Source organism: Neofelis nebulosa, chromosome 2 (genome assembly GCF_028018385.1).
Source record: "Neofelis nebulosa isolate mNeoNeb1 chromosome 2, mNeoNeb1.pri, whole genome shotgun sequence".
NCBI lineage: Eukaryota > Metazoa > Chordata > Mammalia > Carnivora > Felidae > Neofelis > Neofelis nebulosa.
In genome coordinates this window covers 159,193,860-159,214,631 of record NC_080783.1, presented here as the reverse complement: position 1 = coordinate 159,214,631, position 20,772 = coordinate 159,193,860, and the positions used below count along the sequence as shown (strand labels likewise).

Here is a 20,772-nt window from a genome sequence, read left to right as displayed (position 1 = left end):
AAAAGTAGACAGAAATAAATGAATGGGGACTCTTGTTAATATGTATCATGGATCTCTGATTGTAAACATAAGGTAGGGATCTAGACCCATTTTGCATAATAAGGCATCCTTGTTATCTGGTTACAAAAGCAAGGGGATATTTGTTAACATTTTTAAGCTTTTAGGGGAAATTTAAGAATATTTTAAAGTCTAGGTACAACCAAAAACCACAAATTAAAAGTATAAACACAAAAAAGCATCATGTTGAAAGAGCCCAGGTTCTAAGATCGGAGCCTAATCCTGGCCCAGCACAATCTGAGGGATCTGGGGCATGTTCTTTAACCCTTCTAAACTCAGTCTCTCAACCTGAAAACAGAGGGATTGAAGATGATCGTTAAATTTCTTCAGGCTCTAAAACTATTGGCATATGTTAGGTCCTGCATAAATGCTTGTTGAATAAAAATGCCTATAACTGCCAAAGATCAAGAAATAGTGAATTCAGGATACAGCCTACCCAGACTTTCCTGTTCTAAAGTGGAGAGAGTGGAGTACCAGGAAGCTTCAGAGTTGGTCTCATAGGCTTCAGAGAAGGGACAGAAGCAATAAAGTTTGAAGCAGAAACCTGAGCAGCCTCAGGAGAGATTATTACATATAGGTTGTATTCAGAACATTCAAGGGAAATTCACAGGTGTATCTTGGTTTCCTGCAGAGATCAAACAGGAAGCTGAGCAGCACCCAAAAGCTGTGATACAATTGTGAATGGGATCAGTTTATTTGTCTTTGCTTTGCTTCATTATTAGTGTATAAGAATGCAACTGATTTCTATACATTAATTTTGTATCCTGTGACTTTGCTGAATTCATGTATCAGTTCAAGCAGACTTTTGGTGGAGTCTATCTGCAAAAAGTGAAAGCTTGACTTCATCTTTGTCAATTTTGATGCCTTTGATTTCCTTTTGTTGTCTGATTGCCGATGCCAGAACTTCCAACACCATGTTAAACAACAGCGGTGAGAGTGGACATCCCTGTTGTGTTCCTGATCTCAGGGGGAAAGCTCTCAGTTTTTACCCATTGAGGATGATATTAGCTGTGGGCTTTTCATAAATGGCTTTTATGATGTTTAAGTATGTTCCTTCTATCCCGACTTTCTCAAGGGTTTTTATTAAGGAAGGGTGCTGAATTTTGTCAAATGTTTTTTCTGCATCGTTTGACAGGATCAGATGCTTATGAAGGAAATTGAAGAAGAGACAAAGAAATGGGAAAACATTCCATGCTCATGGATTGGAAGAATAAATATTGTTAAAATGTCAATACTATCCAAAGCTATCTAGACATTCAATGCAATTCCAATCAAAATTGCACCAGCATTCTTCTTGAAGCTAGAACAAGCAATCCTTAAATTTGTATGGAACCACAAAAGACCCGAATAGCCAAAGTAATTTTGAAGACCAAAGCGGGAGGCATCACAATCCCAGACTTTAGCCTCTACTACAAAGCTGTAAGCATCAAGACAGCATGGTATTGGCACAAAAACAGACACATAGACCAATGGAATAGAATAGAAACCCCAGAACTAGACCCACAAAAGTATGGCCAACTAATCTTTGATGAAGTAGGAAAGAATATCCAATGGAAAAAAGACAGTCTCTTTAACAAATGGTGCTGGGAGAACCGGACCGCAACATGCAGAAGAATGAAACTAGACCACTTTCTTACACCATTCACAAAAATAAACTCAAAATGGATGAAGGACCTGAATGTGAGACAGGAAACCATCAAAACCCTAGAGGAGAAAGCAGGAAAAGACCTCTCTGACCTCAGCCACAGCAATTTCTTACTTGACACATCCCCAAAGGCAAGGGAATTAAAAGCAAAAATGAACTATTGGGACCTCATGAAGATAAAAAGCTTCTGCACTGCAAAGGAAACAATCAACAAAACAGAAAGGCAACCGATGGAATGGGAAAAGATATTTGCAAATGACATATCAAAGGGCTAGTATCCAAAATCTATAAAGAGGTCACCAAACTTCACACCTGAGAAACAAATACTCCAGTGAAGAAATGGGCAGAAAACATGAATAGACACTTCTCTAAAGAAGACATCCAGATGGCCAACAGGCACATGAAAAGATGCTCAACGTCACTCCTCATTAGGGAAATACAAATCAAAACCACACTGAGATATCACCTCATGCCAGTCACAGTGGCTAAAATGAACAAGTCAGAAGACTATAGATGCTGGAGAGGATGTGGAGAAACGGGAACCCTCTTGCACTGTTGGTGGGAATGCAAACTGGTGCAGCCGCTCTGGAAAACAGTGTGGAGGTTCCTCAAAAAATTCAAAATAGATCTACCATATGACCCAGCAATAGCACTGCTAGGAATTGACCAAGGGATACAGGAGTGCTGATGCATAGGGGCACTTGTACCCCAATGTTTATAGCAGCACTTTCAACAATAGCCAAATTATGTCTATTCTTATGGAAAAAGCCTAAATGTCCATCACCTGATGAATGGATAAAGAAGTTGTGCTTTATATATACAATGGAATACTACTTGGCAGGGAGAAAGAATGAAATATGGCCTTTTGTAGCAACGTGGATGGAACTGGAGAGTGTTATGCTAAGTGAAATAAGTCATACAGAGAAAGACAGATACCAGATGTTTTCACTCTTATGTGGATCCTGAGAAATTTAACAGAAGACCACGGGGGAGGGAAAGGGAAAAAAAGTTAGAGAGGGAGGGAGGCAAACCATAAGAGACTCTTAGAAACTGAGAGTAAACTGAGGGTTGATGGGGGGTAGGAGGGAGGGGAAAGTGGGTGATGGGCATCGAAAAAGGCACCTGTTGGGATGAGCACTGGGTGTTGTATGGAAACCAATTTGACAATAAATTTCATATTAAAAAAGAAAGCTGTGATACAAAATCAGAGTGGGAATGAGGTAGGCTAGTGAGAGGAATCAGTGCTTTCAGAGACAGGGAAAAGCAGGAATGGAAGGGAAAATGTAATTTCCCTGTTTAAGGAACAAGAAACTGAGAATTTAATAAATTTCATCTGAATATAGTTTGTGGCCACCAACTCCTTAGTAATATGACCATTTTTGTTGGCTCTATGAAGTACCATGCATGTGCTACAGGGAAGAATTACACTAAGAGGCATGTTAGGAAAAAGAAGTGAGTGGGATTGGAGCTGTGGTCTCAGTCTGATATGGAGAAATCACTTCATTTTTCTGTTGCAAACAAGTGGAGAAGCCAAACCCAGTTTATCAAATCCCTTAAACTTCATCTATCTATGGGCTGTAAGGATATGTAAATGAGAAATTACAGGCTCACCCCATTTCCTAAGGCAAGGAGCCAGAAGTTTGTTTTTCATTAAGAAAAGTCTTTTTAAAAATAGACAACTTCATGCAATTTGTCCGATCTTTATTGCACTTGCTTGAGCAAGTTACATAATCTCTCCTATGCCTGTTTCATCATCTGTAAAATGGGAAAATAGAACCAACATCAAAGAGTCATTGGGTAGATTGAGTAAATTAGCATATGTAAGGCGATTTAGAATAGTTTCCAACAAAGAGTAAGTGCTATATACACAACTATTTTCGTATTGTTGTTAATAAAAGACCAGGAGAGCAGCTTTCCTAATTCTCAAGAAAATTCAAAAATAAAAAACATTTGGGAAATAAAATGAATCCCACTCCAGAATAGCCAACTTTATCTGTTTTTAATAATTTTGAAGAGTAGGCAGGCAAAATCCAAACCATTTCAAGAATTAATAATGGGAGAGAATACACATTGCAGCTACTTAATGCAAACTATCAAAAACTAAAATGAAGGGTGTCCTATTTAAAAGCCTAAGGAGACCATATATTTTAATCAGTTTCTTCTTCTAAAGACCCTTGTTCACACAGATGTGGAATAATTGATTGCAATATTTTGTGCCAAGAGGTAGTCAATAGTACGGAGAAAGAGAAAGACAGCTTGGATTGCCAGGGGAAATAAAAGCTCCAAGGTAAGGAAAGAGCTCTTTCCCGGGGAATCAGAAGTCAACCTTAAATAACATGTTTTGCCTAAAAAAGAAATGTGCCCTTTTCCCTTAAATTTACATAATGCTCCTCTCAAGATGTCTCTAGGCTCTCTGGAATTTCTATGTGGAGTCAAACCTGTTTTAGCAATAATTTGCAATTGTAACAGCTCTAGCTAACATTGATATTCTAAGTGAAAAAATAAGGAGCAATTAAGATTATCGTAATATATTTTAATCCTGGCATTTTGACCCTAAGGACACTTAAGACAAAATACAACTTGACCCAAGTAAAATTAGATCAAGTAGAAATAATTATGTCAAAATAAAACTAGCAATGCTAAGCATATATATATAGTGAAGCATTTTTTCTTTTTTAATAAAAAAAGTTGAAGAATCACATATTACTAACAATAATAAACACTGCAAAAATTGACCTTAGAAGAAATTAAACTTTTAGAGAAATAGTTAACAAAAAATAGAATTGGTACTAACTAAAACTTCTCATGGTAAAAATTTATTGACCAAAAATTGATAGAGGAATCATATCATCCTGTAAAATCCACAAAAATATGTCACGAAGTTGATGAATCTTAATGTAAAATAAAACAATCAATGAATCAAATATTTATTTTAAAATTGACACAAAACATGGTAGTCTAATTAAAATAAGCTTAGTAGAATAAAAAAGGATAAAACCATAAATAGTTTAACACTGCTATTCAAAAATTAAGAAATGAAATTAACTAATAGAAGGTATTTTCCCCCACCAAATAAAAGAATAGTTTACTGACCCAAGTTCATTAATGTTGGCATAAATCTGATTTAAATGTGAGTGTACAGAAATAGTCAAAATATCCTCGGGTTTAAATTGGGTCAAAATGTCATATGCAAATTGTGGGGGTCAAAAAAGTAAGGGCAAAATAGCCAATAACCAAAATTGTGCACTGTCCATTGGACTAATATAATATTTGCTCTTGTGACTCCTACATTTATATACTAACTAATCTAAAACTGACCAAAATGGTACATTAAATAAAGTGTGATTAGAGGAAAAAAGTAATATTAACTCATCATAATTGTGATGATATATAATTGTGCTCGGATAATTAAAAAAAAATTTTTAATGTTTTTATTTTTGAAAGAGAGAGAGAGCGAGAGGCGAGGGCAGAGAGAGAGAGAGGGAGACACAGAATCTGAAGCAAGCTCCAGGCTCTGAGCTGTTGGCACAGACCCCAACAAGAGGCTTGAACTCACGAGCTGTGAGACTATGACCTAAGCTGAAGTCGGACACTCACCCAACTGAATCACCGGCCGTCCTAATGTGCTCTGAAAATTTAAAAAGCAGTTGGTTATTTGCTCAGTTCACTACTTGATTTTGAGAATATAAGAGTAGTTATAAACAGATTCTTCTGTGGAGAATGGACTTGTTAATGAAAGCATAACTATGTTTAGGGCAATAGCTAAAGTATGAAAACCAGTGAGGAGGATATTGTAAATATCAAAATAACAAAGGACAGTTGTTTAAATGAAGTAATACAGTGGAAATGGTCAGACTAGAGGATTAGGGATGAAAAGATAGGTAGACTGGGTTTAGTGGGATCTGAAGCTGAATAAACCAGTCTGGAGCAAGATGGAGCAAAAAAGGCCTGTGATATAAATTTAGGAGGTGGCAGCATGTGTATGGTCTTTAAAAACCGTAAGAAACTCTTAAATACAGAGAACAAACTGAGGGTTGCTGGAGGGGAAATGTCTTGGGGATGAGCATTAAGGAGGGCACTTGTTGGGATGAGCACTGGGTATTATACATAAGTGATGAATCACTGTGTTCTACTCCTGAAGCCAATATTCTAGTGTATGTTAACTAACTTGGATATAAATAAAAATAAAAACGAGTAAAACAAACAAACAAAACTGAGATGAGATGAAATCACCTAGGATAACGTAAAAAGAGAAAATGCATACTGGGGATTCCCCAACATTTGGACTCTAAATCTTAGAGATTGGGCAGAGGAAGAGGAGATGTCAGAGAGAAAGGAGGAAAACCAGAAGACCAGAGAGTGTGGTATCATGGAAGCAAAAGAAGAAAATATTGCAAGAAAGAAAATAGCTAGATGTGTCAAATGTTGCTGATGGAGAATAAGGTGAGAAAGAAAATAATTCTCCATTGGAGGAGCAAGATAGACATTTTTGGAAATGTGGATAAAGTGTTTCCTGAAGCAGTTCAGATACAATTCCAGTGGTGTGGGGTAACGAAAGGATGAGAGGGAAGAAAGTGGAGTCAGTGCCTAAAGACAACTCTAATGAGGAGTTTCCTATGGGAAAAAGTAAAGAAATGGAGTGGTAGGTAGAGAATGATAGGAAAGTCAATGGAGGCTTTACCAATTATTTCAAGGGGTTGATATTTAGGCATGTTTATACAATGGTGGGAATAGTGCAGGAGAGAGAGGGGACAATTTCATAGCAAGGTCCTTGTGGGAGGTACCAGCCTAGAGGAGACAAGGATTCCCCTTCCTTGTAAGAGCAGAGGAGGTAGAATACATGGGATAAAGTCACCAGCTTTGCTGGGCCTCAGCTTCTTTGGAATAGGAGGCTGTTGAAGCATGTTTTCCATGGTCTACCCTCAACTGTACTCCAATTCTCCCAAGCTCACCTACATTATTAAACACAGTTAAGCTTTCATTAACATAAGGTTCTTGAAAAGACATCTAAATGTTGAGTAAATGGTTCAAAGAAATAAGACGAAAAGGGCACCAAATTCACCTGCCATGCCTATTCACCCATTCACCCCTAACTCCTGGGTATAACACTCTTAGGATCTGCAGGTGTTTCTTCTTTTTTTTTTTATTTTTAATGTTTATTTATTTTTGAGACAGAGAGAGACACAGCATGAGCAGGGAAGGGGCAGAGAGAGAGGGAGACACAGAATGGGAAGCAGGCTCCAGGCTCTGAGCTGTCAGCACAGAGCCCGACTCGGGGCTTGAACTCATGAACTGTGAGATCATGACCTGAGCTTAAGTCGGATGCTTAACCGACTGAGCCACCCAGGCGCCCCTGCAGGTGTTTCTTCTAATATAAATGCATTTTCAGGGGATGCAAAACCAACAGTTCCTCCAATTTAGCAGCGAGTTCTCTTACATATATCTTCTCTAGGAGAATGGAAATAGCCTAAGATCTCAAGGTAATATTCTACATTGGAATTTCTCCCTTTCCTTGAAAACTCCTTTTCATTCAAGCAGAAGCAGTGCTCTGTGGTCTATTATACCAGCTTATTATATCAGGTTATATCAGAAGTAAAGTGCTTATTCTTCATTGGCTCATTTATCTCAAAAATCTTGTCAGAAAGATGACAATTTTATTATAGTCCTAATTATCCTCATTAAGACAAGGTTTATGAATGAAAATATAATATCATATTGAACAGTAAAACACAATTTTAAATCATGATATATCTTGAGTAAGAATAACTCACTGACTCCTGATAACCCAAAAAAGACTTGGCTTCTATGTTTTTCAAAAATAGGGGGAAATATCTTCTGGTATATCTTTCACCCCTAAGGTTAGAAAACCACAAATGGAAATTTATAAAATAGCTTCTACAAATGATTATATTACCTATCTTTCCACCTTATAGGATCCTATGTGATCAAATAAAATCTGTGTAAGGGAACTTTAAAGACTATAAAATGCTATATAAGTTTAAGCACAAACTCTAGAATCTACCCAGGTACAATTAAAGTACACAAGCATCAATAAAGAGGCTTTGAGAACAGAGATAGGAAAGTGCAAATGTGACAACCTTTTCAGTTGAGGATTTGGGATCCAAGGAATGTTGGAAGTCACAGTAGAGAAGTACTTGGATATCTCAGGGGCAATGAGAACACATAAAGGAAGAACAATTATTTAAGTCTGTGCAGCTCAAACTTTTATTTGCAAATGAATCACTTGAGGATCTTGTTGACAATGCAGATTCTGATTCAGTAAGACTGGGGCGGGGCCTGATTCTGCATTTCTAACAAGCTCCCTGCTGTTGGTCTGGTCCACAGACCAACTTTTAAATTTCTCTTTTTTTAAATGTTTATTTATTTTTGAGAAAGACAGAGTGCAAGCCGGGGAGGGGCAGAGAGAGAGAGGGAGACACAGAATCTGAAGCAGGCTCCAGGCTCTGAGCTGTCAGCACAGAGCATGAGGCGGGGCTCAAACTACAGACTGGGAGATCATGACCTGACCTGAAGTCCAACGTTCAACGGACTGAGCCACCCACACACCCCTCCACAGACCACACTTTGAGTAGTAAGACTCAACTATAGGGGGCTAAGGTGTGAGCCAGATGTCACAAAAAGAGGACTGGGTAAGATAGTGTCATGAAACAGCCAAGAGGCCTGACAATAGAGATCTTTATTATAAAAAGAGATTTAAATAAGACATATGTGTTAAGGTCATAAACTGAGATTCAAGGGTGGAAAGAAAGCAAGATGTATGGGATGACCTGGGGTAATGAAGCATCAGCAGCTATAAGATGTTCTTCCTGAGGGATTTTTTTTTATATAGCTCTAAGAGAGGAAATCCCTTCAGGAGGAAGAAATCAGCCACTTGAAAGAAGGACCAAAAAAGTCTTCAGTAATTAGTCTTTACCAATCAAATATTTAGGTGTTCCTAGATTTTGAAAGAATCATATTCCTTAATAGACTGACTGTCATGAAGAATTCTTAGACTAACTTATCACTTAACACTCAGACAATGACTTACCATAGGTATCATCTTCTAAGTAAGTAGTGTCTGATGTTTCTTCTAGGAAAAAAAAACAAAGGGCAAGCAAATCTTTATTTGTAGGGATCAGTGATTCCGAAGCTCTATACCCATCTCTCCCTACCATAAGAAATCCTAGTTCTTCAACCTTAACACAGAGAATAACATAAGGTGTATTATACTAGCTAAACAGATACTTAATGCCCATAGTCACTAATCATGTGGAAGTTAATCTTAGGAAGTTAAAAACAAAATTGCACAAAGATACTGGGTTTAGAGGTTGGAGGGTGGGGGAATAAAGTTTTTAATTCTTCCATTTTCATCCATGCCTTGTACAAGGTGATACGTACAGTCTTGAAAAATTCAGCACCAAGAACTAAGGCACTTTGTTTACTTTCATTTTATGCTTCTGCTTAAACCTCAGAAGATGCATTAGTCATGAAAAACTTAATATGCATTGAATACTTTCAACTACATGCAGAATAGCCAGTATAGACTACAGAGAAGAGATGTAACTCAAATTCTGCAGCCACAATTGAACCACATTACATGTGGGGGAGGTGGATGTGGCAAGTTCCATAATGAACAGTGATAGCACACTAAAGTTTTATTGCTCAAATAATCCCATCCATATGGGAAACAAAAATATTAATGCTTTCTATGAACGCTCCATTCTCTGTTACTTTATCAGCCTTGTCAAGCCATTAACGAAAAGCATTCTCACTATAGAATTGATGGGCAGAAATTACAACCCTTGATCTAAGCATCCATGTTTCACATCAATCTAACAATAGAAAACCATTGAGAGTCAGAGTTGGGATAAAGATTCTAGAGAAAGTGAGCATTTGTAAACTGTGTTCACTGGGAAAAATAATGATAATTAAAATAGCAACCAATTCTTGAATACTTACTATACACTAGGTGCCATGATTCATTTACATTATTTCTTTTAATATTCACAACAACCATTGCCTTAGTCAGAGTAATCAATTCTCCTCTAAAAATAAAAAGCTGAAGTTCCCAGAGGCAATGTGCTTCGGGTCTAATCTTTGCTTAGTCACCACTCTGCTAGTAAGTGGTGGATCTGAAAATCAAACTTAGGTTTATGTGGCTCCAATGTCCACTCATAACCAGTACAACTTCCAGCCTCTAGCACTCAAATGGATCACAAAAATAAAGATAATTTACAAAAATTTTAGGACTCCCCTCATCCTGCACCACACCTCCTTTAAAATAGTAATGCTGGACCACATTCATTGAATGATAAGCATTAACTGATTTCCCAGCTTTTACATGGGGGGTATATAGCCAAAGAAAGCCCCCCAAATAAGAATGGCCATCTCTCACTGTTTTATTAGACCTAAAAGCATGTATATTGAAGGCTGAGTACTTGAGAGATAGAATAAAATATTAAAATCCAATATCAACTGCTTCATTCCTGTTCCTGGGCCCTAAGTAACTAGACTTGCCTTTTAAATCCCCCCAAATAATAAAAAACAACAAAATTTCATATTTTATTTATTTTTTTTTAATTTTTTTTTTAGCGTATTTTTATTTATTTTTGAGACAGAGAGAGACAAAGCATGAACGGGGGAGGGTCAGAGAGAGGGAGACACAGAATCTGAAACAGGCTCCAGGCTCTGAGCTGTCAGCACAGAGCCCGACCACGTGGGGCTCAAACTCACGGACCGCGAGATCATGACCTGGGCCGAAGTCAGCCGCTTAACCGACTGAGCCACCCAGGCGCCCCACAAAATTTCATATTTTAAAAAAGATGTCGCAATGTTTTTTTGTAAAAGGCCTAAGAACGTACTATTCTAATCAAATGTTAGTTCGTGCAGTAACAGAGGTTAGCCCCTGCCTCAAGCTCCCTACTCTGATCTTTCCCAACTCCTCCAGGTATATATACTAATGAACTCCACCCACAGGCTCAGGCCCACTGGAATCCTTGCTGGGTATGGCAGGAAGCAGAGCAGTAACCTCAGCCCCAGCAGATGGAGAAGGGAATAAGCTACTCCTGCAATGTAGGTGCTTTACAGACACAGTTAAATCCTCAGCAACTATGGACTAAAAGTGTAAGCATTCCCATTTTACAGATAGGGTATATGGAAACTCAGAGTGTTGAAAGTACCAAGGTTGCATAATCTCATTGTTTAAAAACAACAAAGCAGACCTAGGTGCTGGTCTCCCTTACCCAGATAGAATATCATACAATATAATTTTGACTCCTTCTTCCTAGAATTTGCACAGTGAGTTAAAAAATCAAAGTTCTTTGTCTCTTTTTTTTTGGTGTGATCAATTTATAAAATGGTAGAACCAGCTTTCTGTATAACCTTATATCTTTTTTAAAAAGTACGAGAACATCCATACATCATGCAGACTGTCTTGTGGATGTGTACAAACACCAATGCCAAATTATTTTGACCCTGGTAATAGCTGAGAAGACTGGAATCTCAAATGAGATCAGCTCCTGGATATGCATCCTGCCTACTTATGGCTAGTGCAGTAGCCTCAGTATGTAGTTGGAGATGGGAACTATTGGACTACCCTTCCTAATCTGATTGCTGTGCCTTTTACCACCTTCATTCCCTTTTGTCTTTCTTGCTCGAAGGGTCTTCCTTATTTTTTTTTTATTTTTTTAACGTTTATTTTTTTTCTGAGAGAGAGAGAGAGAGACAGAGCCTAGGGGCAGAGAGAGAGGGAGACACTGAATCTGAAGCAGTCTCCAACTCTTATCTGTCAGCACAGAGCCCAATGCAGGGCTTGAACCCACAAATCCTGAGATCATGACCTGAGCCAGAGTTGGACGCTTAACCAACTGAGTTATGTAGGCACCTGCTTGAAGGGTACTAAGGGGATGAAGACAGGTTGGAGATAGGGATGGAGGAGGGATTAGCAATGAGCAAAGCCAGGCTGGAAATTGGTGAGAGTCACACTCTTGCTGTGTCAGTCTGGAATCTTTTTAAAAAGAACCCGGCCCCTAGTCCTACATTCAGGTTCAGCATTGCTAATAGTGATTCAACCGTATACTATGTTTCTCCTGATGTGATGCATTGGAAATCATACAGCATATGTAGAATGTATTCTGGTCCAAAAATGTTTAACAGGAATACATCAAAACCTAACCTACATTTTATAGGAAATACAGGAGATAAAGAAACAATGTGAATGATACCCCTGGGAAGGAACCAAACAAATCCAGAAAATGAGATATTCTGCAGGACAACTGACAGGACCACATGTCAATATTAGGAGAAAAAGGGACCTTGCTAATTTGAATATTAGAGACCTAAGGGACATAACCACCAGATCCAAGGTCTGGACTAGATTAGATCCTGAGATGGACAAAATGCTATAAAGACATTTGTGGGAGACAACTGGGGAAATCTGAATATAGGATGAATATAAGATAAAATTAACATTGTTGAACTGGAAAAGTGGAAACTGTTTACCAAAAAAAAAAAAAAAAAAAAAAAAAAACAGGTAGCAAACAGCATAAAAAGCAAAATCTCTCATAAACAAATACTACAAATCTGGAAGGAAATATGAGAAAGGTTGTATGTGTGGGTGACTGTAGCTGTGGTAATTTATTTAATTTAATTTTATTTTGATATATTTTCTAACTTTCTACAATGTGCATAAAATGGCTTTTATAGTGATAAAAAAATATTTTATACTGCAGTATTCCAACGCATTGGCTTGGATATGTCTGAATATAAAAATACTCAGAGTCATGATGCTGCCATTTATCTGAATTTCTGGTGGCTGGAACCTCCACTGCTGTGTCCTGCATGCCAACCTCTGGTGCCATTGCCCACCCAAACTGTACTTGGCTTACTCAGTATACTGCAAGAAAGCAGGTGGCTGGCCATGTAGAGTCAGCCAATACAGCTGACATCATTTCGCACCGTGTTGTGGCTTCATTAACCCCTGCTACAGAGACCTGGCAGTCTGCAAGCCCAGGACAGATGTGATACTAAGCCTGTATCATCTGAAAAAGAGGCTGTTAAAACCAGTCTTGCTGAAAGGGAGAACTGGAACCAGGGTGTGGACACAACTGTGTCCACAAAGTCATTATTTCCTTCCTTCCATAATTTAGTCATTCATTTAGCAAGGATTTATTGGCCTCTTACTCAGTATCAAATACTATGCTAGGCACCGAGACTACATAGGTAACCAAAGGAATCCCTCCTTGTCCTCATGGAGTTCTTTGTAATGCATCAGGATGAGAAACTTTAAGCAAATAAGCACAACAATAATTCTTTACTTGCAAATGTGATATGATAGTTGCTATGAAGAAGTATATTGTATGAGGGCAATAAACCAGAAATTTAAAGGATGAGTAATGGTGTGCAGTCTTGGCAAAGGGCATAGCATGGGCAAAGACACTATGATAGGAAGGAGCTGGCAACTATGGGGAACATGAACAAAGCCAGTAGGGTTGGAAGACACTTGGGTGAGAGGCTGAGTGATGTGAGCTGCAGCTGGAGGAGCAAGAAGGGGGGCAAATGGACACACTGACCGCCTTATAAAAGGCCCATGTTGCGCCCCACCTAGATGCCCTTGTGGAAATAACACTTGAGCACCTGAGGTCTGAGATGGACCTGACCCTGCTGAGTATCATCTGTAACCTTTTACGTTCTCTAAAAGAAGAACTGCTGTTGAATCTTAAAAGGTAACAAGAGGGGCACCTGGGTGGCTCAGTCGGTTGGGCGTCCAACTTCCGCTCAGGTCATGATCTCACGGTTTGTGAGTTCGAGCCCCGCGTCAGGCTCCGTGCTGACAGCTCAGAGCCTGGAGCCTGCTTCGGATTCTGTGTCTCCCTCTTTCTCTGCCCCTTCCCCACTTGCTCTCTCTCTCTTTCTCTCTCTCAAAAATAAATAAACATGGGGAAAAAATTTAAAAAAGGTAACAACGTTCTGAGTATCATGGTCAAGTACTGGAAACAAAATAAAGATATTATCCTATGCATGAGGAACCTTTTTTGCAGTTCTAGTAGCCACGATTTAAAGAAATCTGTAATGGAGTTAGGGACAGTCCAGAGAAAGTCAAGAGGGAAAGGGCCAGAAAATGTGGTCCACACATAATGCACTTCCCTTAAAGAGACAAAAAAATGATGGTGCTGATGAGGGCACAGGTCTGGGGGTCCCAGGCACTCCTCACAGGGGCAGCCTTGGCAGGACTGTAGTGCTGAAGTGGGCAGGCTGGTAGGTAAAGATGACTGAGGTGTATGAAATCAAAAGCAAGAGAATGGTTACAGGTAAGAAGTTGAACACTACTTTTCAGTAATTAGAAATGGTGTATGTTTTTATGGAATGTAGAAGGTTTGAAAACTCATAAGCCTGAAAAAAAATACATTTCATACAGATAAGATGAAGTTCTGCTTTCTGCTTGGCCACAGTGCGGTCAGAGAGACCTGGCCTGGACCTGCCCCTCACTCCCTCTGTTTGCTGTGCCTGTCTCATTTGTAAAATGGGACAGAGTGCTATCACAGGGCTGTTGTGAGAAATGAATGACATGATACTGAAATTTTCACCAGTGTCTGCCACATAAAAGACACTCGGTGAATGTTAATACCCTTCCTTATAGAACATGGGAGCTCTGAAGGATGCTGGCATGTGAAAAATAAAAGAGGTGGTAAGCTGTGATTAAGAAAGAAGAGCTTATTTTCTAAATCACTGATATTTCTTGAGATAGCCTGAACTATGCAGAAAATATATGCACCTCAAAATACACTCAGTGGTATCCCTTCCAAAACCACAATATTGCAATAGATGATCATTGATATTTATATATGGCAGGAGTCTCCCAACACTCTTTTTAGAATCAGAACCTAGACAATTTTGGCCCAAGGCTATTTCAATGTTTACCCACTTGATTGTCTAGGAACTTTTGCCACTATGTAGAGGAGGATGTCTATATACAATTATATATATATATATATATATATATATATATATATATATATATATATATAAATATGAATACACACACACACATTTTCCAGGATCCTTGAACTCACTTTTTTTCACCTGTTCCTCCCTTTCAATCTTCTCCTCAATTAACTCATCATTGTTCCAGATATTCAGATATAATCTGTCCTACTATTTTTCTTTGAAAGAGAGAGAGCTCGCTTGTGCACAAAAACAAGGGAAGAGGCAGAAGGAGAGGAAAAGAGAGAATCTCAAGCAGGCTCCCCACCCAGCATAGAGCCCTAAGCAAGGCTCGACCCTCATGAACGATGAGATCATGACCTGAGCTGAAATCAAGAGTTGGATGCTCAATCGACTTAATCACACAGGCATCCTTAATCTGTCCCACTTTTAAATCCTCCCATAACAGATGTCTTGAATGCTATAATGTAAATTAGTGTAATATGCTACATGTTTTAGAATAAAACTGAATAATTTATCCATATTTGTATTAACTACATTTTAAAAGACCCAAAGAAAAGAAACATAAAACACAAATTCCTTATAAAAGTTGAGGCATCCAACTGATGCATGGCAGACAAGAGGAAGTAGAGAATAGGTATGACAATAATTATGCTATTTCCGACTTCATCATGCAATTGTCTGCTATATCTATTTATAAGTCATGTCACATTTCCCAACATATACTATTGTCTCTTTTCATTTGTGATTTAAAAAAAAAAAGCCAATTCCTCTGTGCCCAAAAAAACACCAAGAGTTCATTGAATAAAGAAGATCCATGTGATATCATCTTAAGCAATGTCATCTTAAGTATATCCATGCCTCTAGGTTTCATCACCTTTGTCCAGATCAACACTATCCTTTGAATGAGGAAAGGTGCAATCTCTTTCCATATCAGCTTCTGTAATATGTCATGGTGATGTGTGGTGGGGCAGGTGAGAAAAGGAAAGGCAAAAATTCAGTAGAAGACAGAATCTAACCACTGCATATAGAAACACAAACTTGAAAAGAATTCTCAAATTTGTGAAAAACTGACATCATTGATTTTACAAATTCCTGCACTGTGTTTTGGGGAGGGAGGTTGTAGAAATGGTGGTTGCCATATTTATGTGCTATTTTAAAATAAAATCGTTTTGTATTGTTTTTATTCATTCAACCAAAATTTCTTGAGTACCTGCTCTGTGCTAATAATGTAGCACTAAAAAATAGCAAGACCCTACCTCTGCTTTTGAATAGTTTATGATCCAGTGAGGATGTGAATTTTACCATAGCTCTTGGAGCAGTGACAGTATATAAGGGCATCACCATTATAAGATATGCAGAAGCTAGATGTTTGAAGTATAGAGTCTGGAAGTTAGCAACTTTGGGGATTCAAATTAGACTATTGGCATAATAGTACAGCCCATTTTTGAATGCCAGTATGCCAATGTCAGAGTTTTATCCAGGTCCATAAGACTTAAAATCTTACAATCTCAACCCATTCCATTCTATTACCTTAAGCATCTTTAGAGAGGAAGGGGTGGTCTCAAGAGCAATGAGGCATTCAGAGTTAAATTTGTCCCATGAAGCAGTTTAGGCAAATTTGTATAGTACCAAGATACTGGTCAATTCCCTGACCTTCAAGAGACATCTGAAGGTTGGTGTAAAGATCACTTCACATAGACTCATCTGCCTTTGGAAAATATCCAATGATATTTCCCCATGTAAAGGTCAGAGGTAAAAACAAGAGCAATACTTCAGTACAGATAGTGGACAAAGAAGAAAAAGAGCACAGGTTGAACAAGCATAAGCTACCAAGGATATGATGTATTCAATACAGAAAAATATTAAGCAGTCACAAACAGAATGTGAGGGGTTCTTTCTTTCACAGTCATTGACCCATAACAGAATCCAATCACCACATACAAAGGGAACAGAACCATGATCCTCAATGAAAAATGAAAACTCTGGCATGATCGGGGGGGGGGGGGGCAGGGAAGGACAGGAAAGAGAAAAATAAAGACAAAGAAGTACAGAGAGATCATTATATATGCACAGCTATACTCTTAATAAGACTTTTTTGGGGAATATTTTTCCATCTTTATTCTAAACAGCTGTCACACCATGGTGTTGTTGCCTTGGGGTTTAGTTAGAATACATATCAAAATATAATTGTTAGTTCAGTGTAGCCCATATCCTTAGATGGAAATATTCTCTGTTGGATGACAATTTACTCTGATTTGTGAATTTTGCAAGATTTTTATCTTGAGCTCCAAATGAGTTGAGAATGACACTTTTCAGCCTACCTTCATTCAGTATTTAATAATTTTAGAGCAGATTTTATTCACTAGGATTTGACGGGGGAAAAAGTAGAAAGAAAATGTAGCATTTCACAATACTGTTCAAACATAAAGATAAGGCATTTTTATGCAATGACATTGTAATTTTATTTTACTTGACTACAAGATCTTTAAGTGCAAAGATTATGTCCTTTTATCTCTGTATCTCCCATGCACAGCACAGTGCCAGGCACATCTCATTTGCAACAAATATTGAATGAATAAATAAAAGAATCAGTTTCAATGGGGAGAGGGTGCAGGTGAGTTCTGTTACCACACAGAATAAGGAGAACCAATTTGTAACATGATTGCTTCCCTAATTACATCGTGGGCCCATTTCAAATATTTCAATCCAGTGCTCTGTACCTTAAGCCTCGACATGCCTCAGAATCCTTCTCAACACTATACTCCAGGCAGCTACACTCCATTAAATCAAAGTTGGCATTTAGAGTAAAATCTATTCCTATCACTGCAATAAAGGTTTCTATCATGCAATCCATAAGAAGGAAAAATTTTTCCAAAATTTCTCCTCTGGTATCAACATACATATTAACAATTCCAATAATTGTAATATGCATGAACATATACACTTTAGAATCTGTCGTTCTGTCTTCTTCTTTCTCTCTTACAAGTTAGTATGCACATCCAGAAGTCTTGAGCAGAACACAGACCCAGCACAAGGCAGCTCTTGTTGATACCCTTGTTATAAGTAAAATAAAAATGTGCACTTAGACTATTATGACATTTATAAAATTTGACACTAATGTTTCTGTTACCTGAGAGCTTACGTATTTATTTAATATCTGTCTAGATCACCATGGACTCACTAGTACCTGGGACATATGAGGTGCTTCATAGATATTTATTGATCAACTGGATTATAAAATTCTCATGTCTTGTGACTTCCTTTCTCCCTACTGTAGACAGTTACCATGCCGAGCATTGGCACCTGGGGCAGTTTCTGCCTCCTGACCCCCACAGAATAAGCCACAATAAAATATGCTACCCACAAATTACAAATTTCACTCTAGCCAGGTCTCTGGGTTAATGTGACCCAGGTCCAGTGGTACATTTTTTAAGAATCCTCTTTCCACTGGCAAGGTGGCAGGCGGATTGTGAGAATACTCTGTTGCCCATGCCAAAAACAAAACAAAACCAAAACCAAAAACATGTATCTAGAGATAAAGAGTTCCAGGTACCATACATGAACTGAAAGCTATACTTTCCTTAGCTTTCTACCATACGTGGCCAGTCTTAACTTCTCTTTCCTTGTTGTCTTAGTGTCTTCTTTATGCTCAGTTTCTGACGCCATGCATTTTGAGCATGGACAGTCAAGCTCAGTAATCAGAGAAGAACTCTTATTCTTTCAGCTTTTTTCTATCAGGTTCTTTTCTACTGAGACTAGATCTTGATTCATTATTCCCTCACCCTCCTGTCTTTTAGCTGAACCTTGAGTTGTCAAAAGCGCCCTGTGCCAAAAATGTCCACGTTTTGCCTAATTGTCCTTGATCCCTGCTACTCTCTTTTCTAAATCAGTTCCACACTGGCCACTGACTTGGTCAATGTCAGGTTTGAAAAAAAAAAAACCAAAAACTTGGCTTTTTGTTTTCGGTTGACTTTTCCTTTCTGTGAAGGCAGGACTGTACCAGCAATCCTTTCAAAGGATTTCTCAATCCAAAAGTATTTACTGAGTACCTACTTTATTCAAAACTGTGCTAGGCACCAGAGCTAACAAGGAATTAGATAGACACAGCCTTGCTCTCATGAAGCTTACAGTCTAATAAGTGAAGAACATAACCAACTAATTTACAGTTGATTATCAAGTTATGAGGTGCAATAAAGAAGAGGTATGGAGGCAGGTACCTGGGCGGTTCAGTCAGTTAACTGTCAGACTCTGGATTTTGGCTCAGGTCATGATCTTATGGTTCATGAGTTCAAACCCCACATCGGGCCCCGTGCTGGCACTGCAGAGCCTGCTTGGGATTCTCTCTCTTTCTCTCTTTCTCTCTCTCTCTCTCTCTCTCTCTGCTCCTTCCCCATTTGCATGCATGCTTTCTCTCAAAATAAATAAACACTAAAAAATTTAAAAAAAAAATAGCCACGAGGTACTGTAAAAGCATTAAATAAGAAAACCTGACTTTTGGGGCACCTGGGTGGCTCAGTCAGTTAAGCGTCCAACTTCAGCTCAGGTCACGATCTCGCAGTCCATAAGTTCGAGCCCCGCGTCGGGCTCTGGGCTGATGGCTCAGAGCCTGAAGCCTGCTTCCGATTCTGTGTCTCCCTCTCTCTCTGCCCCTCCCCTGTTCATGCTCTGTCTCTCTCTGTCTCAAAAATAAATAAACATTAAAAAAAAAATTTTTTTTTAAAAGAAAACCTGACTTTGCATTGAGAGTCAAAAAAAAAAAAAAAAGCTTGTATTAAGTACTAACAGGCAGGAATGAAATAGGCTATAGTTTAAGAGGATGAGTGTTCAAAGCACAGGGAACAACACCTGTATAGCCTATAAGGAAGAAAAGAGCGTGCACATTAGAGGAGCTGCTGAAAGTCTAGCATAATTGGAAAGAAGAAAAAAAAGGAAAAGGAAAAAGAAAAGAGAAGGCAGAAATAATAGGTGGAAGGCTTTTTGTGGGGCCTTGTAGTCTAGAAGATTTATCTTTACTCTGACACCAGTGGGAAGCCATTGAAGAGTCCTAGGCAGCGGAATACTGTGTATTTTTCAAAGATCAGTTTGGCTGCAATGTGGATAAAGAAGGGAGGGAAATAAGGATGATGCAAGGAGACCAGTCAGGGGAGTGGAGCAGTATTCTAGGTGAAACATGATTGTAGCTCAGTCAAGAAAATGCCAATGCCAATTACACTGACACAAAAGGTATTTGATTGAAAAAGTGACAGAATATGGCCAGAGTTATGAAGGAGGGAGAAAGAGGAGCTCATGATAATACCTATGTTTCTGGATTAGACAACTAGGCAGATGGTTGTACCAGACACTGGGATAGGACATGAGAGGCATGAGATGAGTTTGGAAGATTGATGATGAATTTGTTTCTGAACTTACATTAGATCTCTAAGTGGAGGCATCATGTTGGCATTGGACATATGGGGCTCCAGCCCAGAGGAAACATCAGAATTAAAAATGTACATTTGACAGAGAAGCTGTGGGCAAAGGGGAAGAAGCACTAAGGAATGAGTCCCAAGAGGACAGAAGAAAGCCAAGGCTAATTGCAAGCCCATATGGAAAACATGGGCTGAGGATGCTGAACCGACAAAGGAGACTAAGAGATACCAGGAAAGCTTTTATTTATTTTTCAAATTTTCTATACTTAGATTGCCTCATAATAACTAAAAGCAATAGCCATTATTTTGAAGTGAGAAAATGAATCAGAACGTTCATGGCAGATCATCTGTGCTACATTTTTAAAACCATAGGATTGTAGCAACTAATAGTCCTAAGCATAAAAAGCACAAAAAATACCACAAAGTGGCATTTCCCTTTGCTTTTACCTCTCAAACCCATCATCCTGTGGCACTAAAAATATAGTAAAGTAGAGGAGTTGTGATATTTAGGTATCTTCTTGGAATTACACATTTTCCTAATAATGATGCCTAGTCCTTATCCCATGTCCCTCAAGATGTAGAATTCACTATTTCTCAGCTACTACAAACATCCATCAACAAATACTTGTTGAGTGCCTACTATGTGCCAGACCCTAAAATAGAAGGATATACAAAATAGCCACAGATCCTGACTTCTTGGAGTTTATAGTCCACAAG

At 38.5% G+C, this 20,772-nt stretch overlaps 1 protein-coding gene across 6 annotated transcripts in view; it reads right to left on the bottom strand.

Annotated features, from left to right (window-relative positions):
* The window catches only part of SLC44A5 (solute carrier family 44 member 5), a 370,056-nt gene that overhangs the window by 181,922 nt on the left and 167,362 nt on the right, over positions 1 to 20,772 (bottom strand). For 2 of the 6 annotated variants that reach the window (XM_058716938.1, XM_058716939.1), the window contains exons 2-3: positions 8,751 to 8,792; positions 5,300 to 5,330 (exon numbers count right to left, since the gene is read on the bottom strand). The exons of 2 other annotated variants lie outside the window; for them this stretch is intronic. In XM_058716938.1, the coding sequence (XP_058572921.1) occupies positions 5,300 to 5,330; positions 8,751 to 8,762 (43 nt within the window). In that variant the 5' untranslated portion in view covers positions 8,763 to 8,792. The remainder of the gene's footprint in view (positions 1 to 5,299; positions 5,331 to 8,750; positions 8,793 to 20,772) is intronic. 2 more of the 6 variants (XM_058716936.1, XM_058716937.1) reach the window with 1 other exon arrangement.